This window comes from Ornithorhynchus anatinus, chromosome 4 (assembly GCF_004115215.2).
Source record: "Ornithorhynchus anatinus isolate Pmale09 chromosome 4, mOrnAna1.pri.v4, whole genome shotgun sequence".
Lineage (NCBI taxonomy): Eukaryota > Metazoa > Chordata > Mammalia > Monotremata > Ornithorhynchidae > Ornithorhynchus > Ornithorhynchus anatinus.
In genome coordinates, this window is record NC_041731.1 from 101690531 (window position 1) to 101708120 (window position 17590).

The 17590-nt window shown below is 43.0% G+C and overlaps 1 protein-coding gene across 1 annotated transcript in view; it reads right to left on the bottom strand.

Annotated features, from left to right (window-relative positions):
* Positions 1-17590, bottom strand: part of CLCA2 (chloride channel accessory 2) — a 56138-nt gene that overhangs the window by 25256 nt on the left and 13292 nt on the right. Inside the window, exons 4-9 of the mRNA XM_029063778.1 lie at positions 17280-17388; positions 16187-16355; positions 11994-12221; positions 9814-10044; positions 8871-9048; positions 2378-2484 (exon numbers count right to left, since the gene is read on the bottom strand). Coding sequence (XP_028919611.1) covers positions 2378-2484; positions 8871-9048; positions 9814-10044; positions 11994-12221; positions 16187-16355; positions 17280-17388 — 1022 coding nt within the window. The remainder of the gene's footprint in view (positions 1-2377; positions 2485-8870; positions 9049-9813; positions 10045-11993; positions 12222-16186; positions 16356-17279; positions 17389-17590) is intronic.

Below are 17590 nucleotides of genomic sequence, written 5' to 3' on the forward strand. Positions count from 1 at the left end.
TCATTCAATTGTATTTATTGAGTGCTTACTGTGTGCAGAGTACTGTACTAAGCACTTGGAATGTACAATTTGGCAACAGATAAGAGACAATCCCTACCCAACAATGGGCTCGCAGTCTAAAAGGGGGAGACAGCAAAACAAAACAAGTAGTCAGGATCAGTACCATCAAAATAGATAAAGAGATTCATAGATATATACACATCTTTAATAAAATAGAGTAATAAATAATCTACACAAATATACACAAATGCTGTGGAGAGGGGAAAGGGGTAGAGCAGAGGGAGGGAGTAGGGGGAATGGGGAAGGGATCATCAGGTTAAAGCTTAACATCCCAGCCTAACCTGAGCCCTGGCATTAAATGAAATGAAATGAAAATTTAATTTATTAAATTAAATGGCCAGGTCAGTCAGAGACACGCCAGCCTAATCTAACAATGGTCTTTTTCACTGTTTGACGATAATCCACTATTTTCTCATGTGACCTGATAAAAATGCTTTAGCTGGCTCCTTTCCTCATCTGTCCCTATATGTAATCTCACAGTGGACAACTGCTCATTAGCAGTAGGCCCTATTTTCTTTCTCCTCTCTTAGAAATCAACTGGGATTGCTAACCCCGTGGAAGATAGGACTAAAACACAAAATGGCTTTGATAAACGGGAAGAATAGTCCATTAAAAATAGGGCGAAATCAGCCAGCCATATAGATACTAGATAGGGAAAGAACAGAAAAATGTAAAAATGACACAGACTGGGAAACTGTAAAAAAAAAAAAAAAAAAAAAAAAAAAAAAATTTGGATATGAGAGCAATGCAGGTGTTAATTGTATAAAAAAATCAATACAATAATAGGATTAACAGTAATATCCAATATACAAATATTATTTTTATTTATTGCTATTGTTTTAATGAGATGTACATCCCCTTGATTCTATTTATTGCTATTGTTTGTGTCTGTCTCCCTCGATTAGACTGTAAGCCCATCAATGGGCAGGGATTGTCTATCTGTTGCCGATCTGTACATTCCAAGCACTTAGTGCAGTGCTCGGCACATAGCAGTCACTCAATAAATACTATTGAATGAATGAATGAATGAATGAAATATCTTATAGGGAAACACCGGGCCTCATGGAAAACAGTACCGGCCTGGGAATCAGAGAACCTGTGCTCTAATTCCCGTTCCGCCACTGATTCAATTCAATTCAATTGTATTTATTGAGAGCTTACTCTGTGGAGAACACTGTACTAAGTGCTTGGAAAGTACAATCCCTGCCCACACCGGGCTTACAGCCTAGAAGGGACTGGCTTGGGCAAGTGATGTAATTTCTCTGTGCCTCAGTTTCTACAGCTGTAAAATGAGGATTAAGACTCTCAACCTCATGTCGGACAGAGACTGTGTCCAACCTAATTATCTTGTATCTATTTCAGAGCTTAGTAAAGTGCCTGGCACATAGTAAGTACTTAACCAATATCATTAATATGTATATATAATATATATATACATATATATAGTTATTTATGTTGAGTAGGTTGATTGTTTCCACTGTTGACCTATTTTCTAAGAGAGTTGTAAAAGCTGTAAAGAATTCATAGAAGAGTTATTAAAATGATGAAAAATCTTGTATTGTCTTCTCCCACATGTTTAGTATAGCGCTCTGCACACCATAGCATTGACTGATTGATTGCTTGATGGAAGGATTAAAAAAGGTAAAGAAGGAAAAATTGAAGTTGTTGAGTTGTTTAGCTTGGAAAAGAGAAAGCCAAGAAATGACCTTTTTTTAAAAAATGGTATTTCATTCAGTCATTCATTCAATCGTATTTATTGAGCGCTTACTGTGTGCAGAGCAGTGTACTAAGTGCTTGGAAAGTACAATTTCGTTAAGGGCATATTCTGCGCCAGGCACTCTACTAAGCACTGAGGTAGATGCAAGCTAATCAGATTGGAAACAGTCCAATCTGAGGCTCACCGTCTAAAATATCCATTTTACAGATGAGGTGAGTGAGTCACAGAGAAGTTAAGTGACTTATTCCAGGGTCACCCAGCAGACATGTGGGAGAGATGGGATCAGAACCCCGGTTTTCCTGATTCCCAGGCCCGAGCTCTTTCCACTAGGCCATGCTGCTCAACATGTTCTTTGTCTTCTAAGACAGCACCCAGACAAGACATTTTCATGTCCACAGGAGACAAGAACAAGACTCTACTTTTACCTGCTATGGGAAGAAGGGTCCTGGAAACCAAGCCTTCAGAATCTTATTTTAGTTTCCTCAAAGAAACATTTCATTACTGACCTCTATTTAGCAATGTATTACCATAATATAAAATTTCCAGCACAGAGTGGCGTGGAAAAATCAGAAGATAGAAATGTTTATTTGAAATACTGACCTGAAGGGATTGCTTGGACACATCTCCACTTCCAGAAGAAATTCTACAGAATGCATCCATCAGGCTATTGGAGTCTGCTCGGTCTGAGGCGAAGAACTTCAAACCTCCTATAATATAAAATGATTTTTAGTTGATACTGGAGCACTGTCCGAAAGTATAATTGTGGGATTTGTCAAGTACTGTGTGCCAAGCACCACACTAAGCACTGGGATACAGCAACTCAAATCAGAGGCACAGTCCCTGTTCCACATAGGGGATCACAGTCTAAATCTTGTCTTACGCTGTCGAGTCGTCTCCGACCCATAGCGACACCATGGACACATCTCTCCCAGAACGCCCCGCCTCCCTCTGCAATCATACCGGTAGTGGTTCCACAGAGTTTTCTTGCTAAAACCACCAAAGTGGTTTAATGAATTAGTTAATGTCAATGTTAGTATACCGACTGTTATGGACGCATATTTTCTGTTTGAATCCAAAGGTTGTGAAAGCGGACTCCGTTTTTTTAGGTTAATGGTGTTACTGCCAAGTTTTCCTTGGGGCAACCTTTGTTTATTAAAGGAGTTTACATCTGATTCCCGCGACTGATCCCTTGTTTGTCCCAAATGGTTTCTTGGAGCTTATAACTTTCCCCCTGGGGTTTGTCAGGGTGTTTTATAACTGTCATTCTGTGGGCTTCTATTTTGACTACACCCACTAATTCGAGTTTACAGCCATGTTCCTGCCTTACGTTATACATATCCGTCTCCACTATATGTAGCGTATTTTAATAACTGTCTCCTTCTCTAGACAAACACTATACCAAGCACCGGAGTAAATACAACATAATCAGCTCCCACATGGGGCTTACGGGCTAAGTAAGAGGGAGAACAGGTATTGAATCCCCATCTTGCAGATGAGAAGCAGCGTGGCGCAGTGGAAAGAGCACGGGCTTTGGAGTCAGGGCTCATGAGTTCGAATCCCAGCTCTGCCACTTGTCAGCTGTGTGACTGTGGGCAAGTCACTTCACTTCTCTGGGCCTCAGTTCCCTCATCTGTAAAATGGGGATGAAGACTGTGAGCCCCACGTGGGACAACCCGATTCCCCTGTGTTTACCCCAGCGCTTAGAACAGTGCTCGGCACATAGTAAGCGCTTAACAAATACCAACATTATTAAGTTAAGTGCTTTCTCCAAGGTCCCACTGCAGGTAAGTGGCAGAACTGGGATTAGAATCCAGGTCCTCTGACTTCCAGGGCCATGCTCTTTCCACTAAGCCATGCTGCTTGTCCTTTTAATTTCTAAAGGTTTCCTAAAATTGGATACTTCATGATCTAGGATGGCTCACGGTCTGAATTTGAAAGGGGTAGCAAGTCCTGATAATCTGAGCACTCCAAATCCATCAGGGACATTTACTGAGTGCTTAATATGTAAACTACTGCACTAAACCCTTTGGGACACTACACTGCAGTAGCATTTATAGACACAATCCGTGCCCACAAGGATTTTACACTCTAGTGGACACTTTATAACCCACAATCCATTTTCCACATTACTTTGGCAGTATATAAGCCCACTGTCCCTTCTAGACTGTAAGCCTGTTGTGGTCAGGGATTGTCTCTCTTCATTGCTGAATTGTACTTTGTAAGCTCTTAATACAGTGTTTACTATGTGCAAAGCCCTGTTCTGAGGACTGGGGTAGATACAAGGTTATCAGGTTGTCCCACGTGAGGCTCACAGTCTTCATCCCCATTTTACAGATGGAGGAACTGAGGCACTGAGAAGTGAAGCGACTTGCCCAAAGTCACACAGCTGACAAGCAGCGGAGCCGGGTTTAGAACCTATGACCTCTGACTCCCAAGCCCGGGCTCTTTCCACTGGGCCACGCTGCTCCTCTATTTGTTTATCTGCTCCTCAATGGTTTACCCTAATGTATTTTAATGTCTGTCTCCCCACCTAGACAGTGTGCTCCTTGTGGAAAGGGAATGTGTCCGTCAGCTCTCTTACATATTACTCTCCCAAGTGTTTAGCGAAGCAGTGTGGCTTCGTGGAAAGAGTCCGGGCTTGGGAGTCAGAGGTCGTGGGTTCTAATCCCAGCTCTGCCACTTGTCTGTTGTGTTACCTTGGGCAAGTCACTTAACTTCTCTGTGCCTCAGTGCCCTCATCTGTAAAATGGGGATTAACTGTGAGCCTCATGTGGGACAACTTGATTACCCTGTATCTACCCCAGCGCTTAGAACAGTGCTCTACACGTAGTCAGCGCTCAACAAATACAAATACCAACAAATACCATCATTATTATTATTATTTAGTACCCTGCTCTGCACCTAATTAGTGCTCATGACTCTGAGCCCCATGTGTGCATTTACCCCCGTGCTAAGAACCGTGTTTGGCACATAGTAAGCTCTTAACAAATACCATCATTATTATCATCAAAAAATGTAATTGATTGACTGATCACATGATTAAAAGCTGCTCTCCTGAACTGTTGAAAGCACTTTGATCTCCACTTTAGCATCACATTGTTTGAACTCTAGCTCCTCTGTCAGGTCTTCAGATTTGGAGCTGTATTAGTTTTATGGTTCTAATTGCAGTGGTAATTTAATTAAATATTGACAGGTTAACAACCTGGCCTCATCTGTGTCATTTTCAATGGCCAGAGATGTGTTAGAACTAGTTTGGAAGGGTTACCATCTCCCTTTAAGATCTTTTTTCTTTGCCTGTGATGAGGGTCTGTGATGACGGCGCTACACGGTCTTCAGAATCATAGCAATTCTTAATTGGATTTTGATTCTGAATCACTTTAAATCCTTTAGGCTTCGAATTCTATTTGTCACCTGGTTTCAAAATTGCTCAGTTTTCCATAGAGAAGGCCTTAATTCACATCTCTTTAGTCAGGATCCTTACTATTGTTGTGATATTTGTTAAGCGCTCACTAAATGACAAGCTGGGATAGATACAATTAACAGAACAAACGGAGAGTCTGTCCCACATGTGGCTCCCAGTCTAAATAGGAGGAAGAACAGGCAGTCAATTGCCATTTTACAGATGAGGAAACTGAGGTACAGAGCAGTTAAGTCATTTACCCAAGATCATCCAGCAGGTAACTGATAGAGCTAGCATTTGAACCAGGTCCTCCGACTCTCAGGACAGCACTCTTTTCACTAGGCCATGCTGCTTCGGGATGTTGAAGTCATCAAAGATATTCCGCTCTGCTGCAAATAGTTCTTTGAACTTGGAGTCCTCCTTGTTAAATTAGCCTTTTTGTTATCTACTATGGCCACGGAGTTATGGCTTCCTGGTTGAGAATATCTCACAGAGGCCCTCATTTGTTGGTCAGAGGTGGAGTTTCTTGCTTGGGTAGACCTGCTCTGACGCTATTACCAAGACTTTTCAGGAGTCATCTCTTTGCAGACCTTTGACACACTCAGCTGGGGGAAATTTTTAGATGCCGCCTCGTGGCACGTTGGTTTTATCCGTAGTCAAAGTCTGGATCATATCGAGTGAGTTTGGATCCAACACTAAGAGTCATGCTTAGTGAGCGGCAGAGGAAATCATCCAAAATTTAATCAGTATGGGGAGCACCTACTGTATCTCAAAGTTCAGATTACATGTCGAAGGAGCTCTTCTCTGGGAATTCTTCCCTTTCTAAATGGATTTCCCAATAAAGGAAGGAGTGAGTCCTGATAGGGGGTGTCAACTGGCCAGATTTCCTGATTTTCTGCAAACCAGAAACCGTTGCGGCTGAGTTTCTGATTTAGGATTCAAAGAAGGTCCTCTGTTAGCCAGATGTGATGATTACCAGGATTTATCTCTGTTGGGGGATTCATCCAGGGAGGGGAGATGGTAAATTAGGACAGGATTGAAAAGCAGAGTTTTATCAATCAATCAATCGTATTTATTGAGCACTTACTATGTGTAGAGCACTGAACTGAACACTTAGAAGAGAGCAATATAACAACATAGCAGAGTTGGTAGACATGTTCCCCAAACGAGAGGGGGAGACAGACATTCATTCTTTCATTCAATCAATCATTTATTGAACACTTGCTGTGTGCAGAGCACTGTACTAAGCACTTGGAAAATACAATTCATAATAAATGATAAAAACACACTAATATAAATAAATTATGGATATGCATGTAAGCCTAGTCATATCCGATTCCCTGGAACTATAGGATCTAATGCTCACAGAATCAGGATCTTGCTTTCGCTCTAGAGACCAACCTGGATGGTCATCACACGCATCAGAGGCAAGAGAGATGATTTGGTGGCTTCTTCAGAACTTGGTTTTGGGGAGGGAAGCGGAGAGAAGGATAAGGCCTACTTCTCTTTTCTATCGCTTGTTAGAGAAGCAGCGTGGCTCAAGAAAAGCAGCGTGGCTCAGTGAAAAGAGCGCGGGTGAGGTTATGAGTTCGAATCCCGGCTCTGCCACTTGTCAGCTGTGTGACTGTGGGCAAGTCACTTCACTTCTCTGTGCCTCAGTTCCCTCATATGTAAAATGGGGATTAAGACTGTGAGCCTCACGTGGGACCACCTGATTACCCTGTGTCTATCCCAATGCTTAGAACAGTGCTCTGCATATAGTAAGTGCTTAACAAATACCAACATTATTATTATTATTAAGGGACAGGTTTTATCCCTGTAAACAAGTTGAATTGGAGGGGGCGGAGGAGTATTCCTCGATCCAAAGAGAAGTGGACGGTTAGTTCCAGAATTCTCAGAAAAGGGCTTGTTTGTTGCTGAGCACGCGAAGCAAGCAAAGGTTAAGACTCAAGGGTGAAAAGTGATACACTGAAGAATTAGGATACCTTTGAGCGTGGCTCACTAGAAAATTTTACTCTCGTTGTCCTTTGCTAGGGGTTAGAAAACCAAGTAATTACAATCGCCACTGAAACCAGAACTCTCGGTGCAGAGGACCCACTCCATTCCAACCTACACATACACAGACACACACACACTTCACTATCACACACTCATGGAACTCCTTTAGAGGCATCTACCAACTCTGTTAGACTGTATCCTCCCGAGTGCTTAGTACAAGGCTCTGCACGTAGTAAGTTCTCAATAAGTATGATTGATTGATTGTTGCTGAGTATAAAGGAACTCAGTAACACGTTACAAAGCCCAACGCCTTAGTTTGTCTTTTAAACTGTCATCAATTATATTTATTGGGCACTTCACGTATGCCGGGCATCGTTGCTAATCACATGGGAGAAAATTAAAGCTAACTCTTTAGCCTCCAGTGAGATGCTTTGGGTAAATCCCCTTTTTCCCATTCAGGCTGGTATAAATAGATATAATTTTACATATGGTTATATATATGTATATAAAACAAATACTATATATATACACTTAGAGTATTTGCTACATAAACACACATATATATGTGGTATATATGGGGTATGTGTATATAACCATATACAACTATATCTGTGTGTGTGTGTGTGTATATTAGGGAAGCAGAGTGGCTCCGTGGAAAGAGCCTGGGCTTGGGAGTCAGAGGTCATGGGTTCTAATCCTGGCTCCGCCACCTCTCAGCTGTGTGACTTTGGGCAAGTCACTTCACTCCTCTGTGCCTCATCTGTAAAATGGGGATGAAGATGTGAGCACCACGTGAGACAACCTGATCACCTTGTATCCTCCCAGCGCTTAGAACAGTGCTTTGCACGTAGTAAGCTCTTAACAAATGTCATTATTATTATTATATATATAAAGTATTTGTTAAGCATTTTCTATATGTCAGGTACCGTGCTAAGCACTGGGGAAAATACAACTAATCAGGTTGAACACAGTCCCTCTCCCACATTAGGGCTCCCTCTTTACAAATGAGGTAACTGAGGCACAAAATAGTTAAGTCACACGGCAGACCTGTCGCAGAGCTGGGATTAGAACCCAGATCCTGTGACTCCCAAGCCCATGCTCATTCCACCAGCCCACGTTATTTTTATGTAAAATGACACCAAACCCCAGAAACAGCAACTGGAAAATTAAAACCCCTTTTTTGCACTCGGCATGTGAAAAGATATTTTCTTTTTTAGATTTACGAAATTGAAACATCTATTAAAAACATCCCTGGGACCAAATATAATGAAATCAATTCGGCAAGTAAATTTACATGACCCACAGCAGTGCTTGGGTTTTTTCCCCCAAAGGAGTTGCATGAAAAAAAAGCAACTAATAAAAAAACTGGGTGGGAAACCCTATAATTTAGTCATTCTATCCCATGGATAAGGATTTTAGACCCATTTCTTTCTATGTATTATTTAAGTCAATCAACGGCATTTATTGAGTGCTTCCTATGTGCAGAGCACTGTGCTAAGCACCTGAGAGAGTACATACAACAGAGTTATTAGATTTATTACCTATCTATAACGAGTTCATACTCTAGCGCTGCTTCCCGGGTTAACTTGAAATTGATAACCTAAGGTTTTCCAAGTCTGGGTACTCTTAAATGTTATTCCTTGTTTCATCACTGCTGGAAATGGCTTTAAGATAAAATTGATGGGAAACATTTACCTGTCAGGGTCGCTGTTTCTTCAAGATCTGCAGATCCAGATGAACCCAGAGTAATCAAATGAACCGTTGAACCACTGTCCAGCAGACTGGGGACACAGCTGACTTCACCCTGGTCTTCTCCAGTGGTCACTAATATCACTACAGAACCGTGTGTGTTTCCATTCAGTTTTTTAATAACCTGGCAACAGAGCACAATATCAACTGCTAAGGAGGGAGCCAAGGGAATGTAACATCAAGCAAAGTTAAAATATAAGAATAGGAACTTTCCATATTGCTTCCCTCCCCCTGACCGTGGGGGTCCCTCAGGATTCAGTTCTGGGTCCCCTCCTATTCTCCATCTACACCCAGTCCCTCGGAGGGAGGGCTCATTCATTCAGTAGTATTTATTGAGCGCTTACTATGTAGTCGATTAGACTGTAAACCCGTAGATTAGACCGTAAGCCCGTCAAAGGGCAGGGACTGTCTCTATCTGTTACCGATTTGTACGTTCCAAGTGCTTAATACAGTGCTCTGCACATAGTAAGAGCTCAATAAATACTACCGAATGAATATGCATTCTGGATGTATGATTCTGATGGACACTTACAGATATGCATCAACTCTCAGGACCAGAAAGCACTGGAAAATATTGTCACAGATTGTGTAAGGGCAGCAGGCTCAATGTCTTCAGATACAAGAATACTTTTAAAAAAGGGTGAATGAAAAAGGAGAACTCATCATAATAATAATGCTGGTATTTGTTAAGCGCTTACTGTGTGCAGAGCACTGTTCTAAGCGCTGGGGTATACAGTGTAATCAGGTTGTTCCATATGAGGCTCACAGTCTTAATCCCCATTTTACAGATGAGGTAATTGAGGCCCAGACAAGCCAAGTGACTTGCCCACAGTCACACAAGCCGACAAGTGGCAGAGCCGGAATTCGAACCCATGGGGTCATATTTTACCTCAAAGCCAGTCTTTAACCCCGCACAGACACTGGCCACTTTATCAGCTGTCACGGTGGTCGGAAGGTGTGAAGCGAGTTGTCTTCGCACGCCATCATGGGTTATTTGGCTTAACTGGGCCCTGACCCGCCCTTCGCTGTTGAAGCTGACAATTCCAACGTAGGAAAGACTTTCAGCTATCTGCAGGAGGTAGAGCTCAGCAGCTTGACGCAATCGATGGAGCCTGTCGGCCTGCATTCCAGAGGGGAAATGAATGAAAAAAATCACAGTTACAGTTTTACTCATTATTATGACTAGGTGTCTGGAAATAATCTGCTTTAAACAAAGGCAATCACTCCTGGGCAGTGTGCAAAATGACATCATGGGGAAATATCTTGCTCCAGTTTGAGAACGAATGTTCCCACCGTAAGGAATAAGGAGGTGGAAGACTATTTTATGCCTATTTGGCTACTTATTGTCTTGATTTCAGCCACTAGCTCACTGTGGGCAGTGGACTTGTCTACCAACTCTATTATGTTGTATTCTCCCTGGCACTTAATATACAGTTCTATGCATGGTAAGTACTCGATAAGTACAGTTGATTGATTGATTGATGGTAAACTCCTTGCAGGTAGGGATCGGGCCTGCCGACTCTATTGTATTGTTCGCTCCCATGTGTTTCAAACATTCAGAACCCATTCTAAATTATAAGTGATTTTCGCTTTCTCTGCTAACCTTCTTACATTATAGATGCAACAGGGGTAGGATCTGCCACTTGTCAGCTGTGTGACTGTGGGCAAGTCACTTCACTTCTCTGGGCCTCAGTTCCCTCATCTGTAAAAAGGGGATTAACTGTGAGCCTCACGTGGGACAACCTGATGACCCTGTATCTACCCCAGCGCTTAGAACGGTGCTCTGCACGTAGTAAGCGCTTAACAAACACCAACATTATTATTATTATTATTATTAGGGATATGAGCCCTCCAAAGGAAGCATTAGCAGATGAAGAGAGGGCAGTTTTCTAGGGGTTCAGTATTGCTCTGCACATAGTAAGCATTAAATAAATACGATTGAATGAATATGACAATGTAAAATCCATAGCTCTACCAATCTTCCAAGAGGTCTACCCTGACTCAGCCTCCTTCCCCTCCCCCTCTGCCTACACCACACCCCTGGCTCTGTCTTCATGCCATTTCCTTTAGGTACTAGGATCTGTGACCTTGAGCATTTGATATTCAGCCCATCTTCAACCCCAGAGCATTTATGTAACTATAAATTATACATCATAAATCATTTGTTGGTATTAATGTCAGTCCCCCCCTCTAGATGGTAAGCTCGCTGTGGGCAGGGAACGTTTCTGCCAACACTGCTATAATAATAATAATGATGATGGTATTTGTTAAGCGCTTACTATGTGCCAAGCACTGTTCTAAGCGCTGGGATAGATACAGAGTAATCAGATTGCCCCACGTGGGACTCACAGTTTTAATCCCTATTTTACAGATGAGGTAACTGAGGCACAGAGAAGTTAAGTGGCTTGCCCAAGGTCATACAGCAGACAAGTGGGGGAGCTGCGATTAGAATCCACTTCCTCTCACTCCCAAGCCTGCTGCTCCTCTAAACTACTGGGAGAGGTGATTCTCAGATCCGAGACTGACGTTTCTCAATTTCCTTGAGGAGCTTAGTTCAGTGTTCTGCACGTAGTAAGGGCTCAGGAAATAGCAGTGAAAATGATCACGATGATGCACAGAGACCATGGATATTGGGAGCTGCAGAGAAGGGATCTAAAGCGGAGATGTGTAGCTGTAGGGAAGGTCACAAGATCAAATAGCAGAGAACCTCTAGACTGTAAGCTCACTGTGGGCAGGGAATGTGTCTGTTTATTGTTGTATTGTGCTGTCCCAGGTGCACACAGTAAGCGCTCAGTAAATACAACCGAATGATCCCGTAGAACTGTCCTCCTCTGTTGCTTGATCTTTCTCTGTCCTGCCATGGGCTAGACCCCCTCCCTCTCTCCAGGTGATTTTCTGGGATATCCAGAAGGTTGACAACGTGGTACAGTTGCCCAACATTGGGGTGGGGAAGGAGTGGGTTTGGGAAGGAGAAGCAAGTATTGGGACGAGTCACATGACACACGTTCTCCCCTGCAGGTGGGGATAATGTGGAAACGTTCTGGTTTTAAATGTCTCAAGCAAACTGACCTCTGACATCCTCTCGGAAACATCAAGAACTAAGCAAACCAATCTGGCCCCCATCTGCAGCATCGAGAAGGAGGGCGGGGGTGGAAGTTGATCCCCGCTCATGGGCTGGTTGACGCTGAAGTCAGCGGAACGCCTGATCACCTCCCAGGTGCTTCGGAGACTGCACATTTTGTTCTGAAGATTGGGCGCTTCTTTATTGTGGCTATTTTCATTGCAGAATTCAACCACCTAAAAACAAAAAGAAATCCAGGAACTCTTCATTTTCAGTGATTGTGAGGATGACTTAACTAAGACAGTGGAATTTAAGAGGGTAAGAGAGAGTTCGGAATGACTGATATTCAGTCAACCTTTCCTCCCTCCTCAAGCACCTCCAGTGGTTGCCCATCCACCTCCCTATGAAAGAGAAACTCCTTATCATCGATTTTAAAGCAGTCAATCACCTTGTTCCCGCCTACCTCACCTCGCTGCTCTCCTACAACCCAGCCAGCACATTTCCCTCCCCCAGTGCCAACTTACTCACTGTACCCTGACCTCGCCTATCTCTCCACCGACCACTCACCCACGTCCTGCCTCTGGCCTGGAATGCCCTCCTCCTTTATATCTGAAGGACAATTTCTCTCCCCGCCTTCAGAGCCTTAATGAAGGCACATCTCCTCCAAGAGGCCTTCCCTGACTAAGCCCTCTTTTCCTTTTCTTCCACTCCCTTCTGCGTGGCCTTGACTTGCTCCCTTTATTCACCCCTCCCCCAGTGCCACAGCGCTTATATACATAGCCGTAATTTATTTATCCATGTTGACGTCTGTCTCCCCCTCTCAACTGGATGCTCATTGCGGGCAGGAAATATGTCTGTTATATTGTTGTGTTGTATTCTCCCAGGACAGTGGCCTGCACACAGTAAGTGCTTAATAAATGATTGACCGATTGATCTCCTATAGAGTCAAGAGGCCAAGGGATGATGATGCATAATTCAAAGGGAATAATAGAGCGCTAGTAGAAGCTTTATCTCTCTAGGTCAGTTCCCTCTAATTGCAACACACAACTCAGCCTTTTATGTCATGGTAGAATGGAAAATGCCACATTTAATTTCTGCATGGTCCAGTGGAAAAGAGGAAAGAGGTCTAGAAGCCAGGTCTGCTGACTCCGGGACCTACCATCTTCCTTCGGCCTCTGCTATTTGGGTCCTGAATTGACCTTTTCAGCCCACACACCCCCATCTGTGAATTTCACAATCAGTGGTTTCTTCTTCAAATACTAAGAAGAAACCCCGCAATCATAGAAGCAGCATGACGTAGTGGATAGAGCATGGGCCTGGAAGTCAGAAGGTCATAGGCTCTAATCCTGGCTCCGCCATATATATGCTATATGACCTTGGACAATTCACTTCATTCTCTGTGCCTCAGTGATCTCATTTATAAAATGGGGATTGAGACTGTGAGCCCTATATGGGACAGGGACTGTGTCCAACCTGGTTTATTTATTTGTATCCACCCCATTGCTTAGTACAGTGCTTGCCTCATAGTAAGCACTTAACAAACACCACAATTAGAACCAAAGCTCCCTCTCTGATAGTACATTTTCTGCAGACTTCAGATACAGGGGAAGTGTAAAGAACATAATCAGGATTATCAAGCACATAGGTCTTTCCAAAGCATTCGGACTACGAGACCTACGTGTGACAGAGACAGTGTCTGACCTAATTACCTTAGATATACCCCCGTGCCTGGTATAGTATTTGACACATCGATGCTTAAAGAATATTATTATTATCACTGTTACTACTATCATTTGCTATCATTAGTAGACTTGGGCTCTGACAACTACGAAAAAAGTTTGGCTTCCCTGAAAAGTTTATCGAGATAATTAGATTACCCTTCAGTGATATGTCTGACCATGTCAGAGCAGGAAGAACCTTGATATATTCTTTCCCCATCCCCAGTGGAGTAAGGCCGGACTGGGTACTCGATCCCTTCTTGTTCAAACTACGCTCCAGAATGATAATCTGGAAGCTGGTGTCAGAATAAAATTACAGTGCTCGGAGAGAAAAATCTTGAAGTTTAACATTCATGTCATGTTTCCCCACTCCTCAAGAACCTCCAGTGGTCGTCCATCCACCTCCACATCAAACAGAAGCTCCTTACCATTGGTTTTAAAACAATCAATCACCTTGCCCCCTCCTACCTCACCTTGCTACTCTTCTACTACAACGCTGTCAGCGCACTTTACTCGTCTAATGCTAACCTTCTCACTGTATCTAGCCTGGAAAGCCCTCCCTCTTCATATCCCAAGCGCTTAGTATAGTGCTCTGCACACAGTAAGTGGTCAATAAATACGACTGAATGAATGAATATCCATCAAACAACTCCTCTCCCCTCTTTTGAAAGTTTATTAAAAGCACATCTCCTCCAAGAGGCCTTCCCTAAATCCTTTTTTCCTTTGCTTCCACTCTCTTTTGCAACATAGATTGGTGACCAATCATGGCACTTCTAAATGTTACAGAGCGATGCTAGATCAGTTGCTGGAAATGCTTAGGAGAACCAATGTGTTCATGTATAGCAATCAGAAATAGGTGACTCTCCTGGAAAATTGTGACACCCAAACAGAAAAATAAAAATTGCATCAGGTCTGAGGGTAAGGGCATAGATACAATATGGAAAGGATGGTTAGTCACTTACTCTTCTTATTAGTCACACACACATGCACACATACCCCCCCCCCCCCCACTCCCACACACACCTGATTAAAAATATTCCTTGTCAGTCACATAATCTGTGTACCCGAAGGACCGATATACAACGCACCCATGTACAGATTATATCAGCAGTACCTGCAGAGTTTTGTAAGGTCCACAAAGGGACAAAGTATTTAGATCATGATTTTCATTTTGAAATGTAAATTGCAGAATCATACGGAGACACACGTGGCACAGGCAGGGTAGAGGACAGCTCCACTGTATGATATATGCTTTTTTTTATGGTGTTCATTAAGCAATTATGATGTGCCCGACACTGTACTAAGGGTTGGGGTAGATACAAGATAATCAGGTTGGACACAGTCCGTGTTCCCCATAGAGCACACAGTCTTAATCCCCATTTTAAAGATGAGGTAACTGAGGCACTCCTTATATCCTATTGTCCTGGGATGTTTTTCTTAGTTACTGGTGACATAACATCACCATCACGGTACAGGTGATGTGATTTTTAGACATTAATGAAATAAATCTCCACAGCAATAAATACCTCAGCGGAGGTAGATAATTACAGTGGTATCTATTAAACCCTTAATATGTGCCAAGCACTGTCCTAAGTGTTGGAGTATATATATGATAATCTGGTTGGATATAGTCCCTGTAACTTATAAGGAAGCAGCATGGCCTAGTGGATACAGCATGGACCTGGGAGTCCAAAGGTCATAGGTTCTCTTCCTGGCTCCTCCACCTGTCTGCTGTATGACCTTGGGCAAGTCATTTTACTTCTCTATGCCTCAGTTCCCCCATTTGTAAAATGGGGATTAAGACTGTGGACCGTATGTTGGACAGGGACTGCATCCAACCCAAATACCTTGTATATACCCCTGTGCTTAAAACAGTCCCTGATATGTGGTAAGTTTTGAACAAATATGGTGATTATTTTTTATAACTTTGTTATTATGGGGCTCAGAGTCTAAGTAGGAGGGAAAACAGGTATTCAATCCCCGTTTTACAGATGAGGAGATAGAGGGACAGAGAAGTTAAGTGACTTGCCCAGCAGGCAGGTGGCAGAGCCAGTTTTAGAACTAAGATCCTTTGACTTCTAGGTCTGCTTTTTTTCCATTAGGCCTCCTTTATAGGTTGAAAAACTGTTACAGAAACTAGGATTCAAAGGCAATTATCCAAAAAGCTGATGAAACAGCTTAACGGTCTTTGTTCTCACTCAAACCTGGGCTATTATAATTGTGCTCAAAGGCTCCTAGACTACTCCAGCACAAATCCCAGTGGTTAGGGGGTAGATGGAATCTAAAAGATGTGGCTCTTGAAATTCTGAGCCATGTTAGGATGGTCGGGGACCATATTCAGTCAATTAATCAATCAACTGGTGTTTATTGAACGCTGACTGTGTGCAGCGTACTGTAAACTAGTGAGCCAGACTTTTGCCTTGCACATCTCGAAAGAAAGGAGAGAAATTCTAATGGGCTTTGTTCCCTATAGTCATACTTACAGAAGACAAACTCTGCATGTACATTATGGATCCTCTTGCAGTTTGGGTGTCATTGTGGATGAACATGCATCCTTCTTTAAACAATCCCGTCAGCTCATTAATCACACAGTCTCCTTGGATGCAGGTGGTTTTTTCACACACAAAGATGCCTGACAGGTTGGATGAACACCTTGAAATAGAAACAGAATTTCAAAAATCTATACGTGTCTTCTACCCTGGGTTGAATAGACTTTAAGCCATCTTGCTCTTTCAAATGATTGTACTTCAGCTTATCGTCTGGTTTTTTTTTCTATCGTATTTTCCCTTCAACCGTGAATACATCTACTAAACTCAGCGGATGGCTTGGGCTACAGTGTAAGCTCGCCGTGGGCAGGGAATGAATCTGTTTATTGTTATATTTCACTCTCCCAAGCACTTAGTACAGTGATGATGATGATGATGATGTTGACGATGGTATTTATTAAGGGCTTACTGTGTGCCAAGCACTGTTCTCAGCGCTGCCTTTGTACACTGTAAGCACTCGATAAATATGATTGAATGAATGAAAGAGAGGTGAGACTGTAGATGACACTCAAAACAGAGCAAACTCTCTTTATACTGTCAGAATTTGGAGAGGTTACAAGGGGGATTCCCCTCTCAGGTTCACACCTGGAGAGTCAAGCAGAGGTCTACCCATTCCATTTTTAGCTTGGGCAGTGGCTAGGGAGTGGAAGGCAATCTGCTACAAGTCAAAACTCACCTGTGCTAGACAGCAGGGGCATGGGAAAAAGTCGAGGACAGAGATTCCAGTTGACTGCGTGGAAGGAGGCCATGGTAAACCAATTCCATATTTTTTACCAAGAAAGCTCTGTGGATCCACTACCAGCACAACTGCAGATGGAGAACGGGGCGTTCTGGGAGAGGCGTGTCCATGGTATTGCTACGGGTCGGAAACGACTCGACGGTATGAGGCAAGACATGGGGAATTAGCATATAAAGACAGATGTCTTGTCAGATGTGAAATCAGTGTGGAACCAGATAAGGTGTGGAATAATAAAACCAACGATTGCGTTCCAAGGGAAAACTGGGTTTTAGACCACCCAAGAGTACTAACCTTGTGACTTTCACTTGATTTTCCCCAGCCATGTAGAAAGGCTTCTCGTTATTATACTCATCGAACACTCCCCAACGAAGGTGGGCCCATTCATGGACAAACACTCTGCCTGTGGAAGAAGAATATCCTTATTCATTTACTGTAGACACTTCTGTGCCTTAAATGTGGGTCACTCCGTAAAGGCCGGGGAAGCAGCGTGGTTTAGTGGAAAGAGTTTGGGTCTTTCGGAGGACCTGCATTTTAATCTTGGCCTCACCACCTGCCTGCCATGGGACCTTAATAAGTCACTTAACTTCGCCATGCCTCAGTTA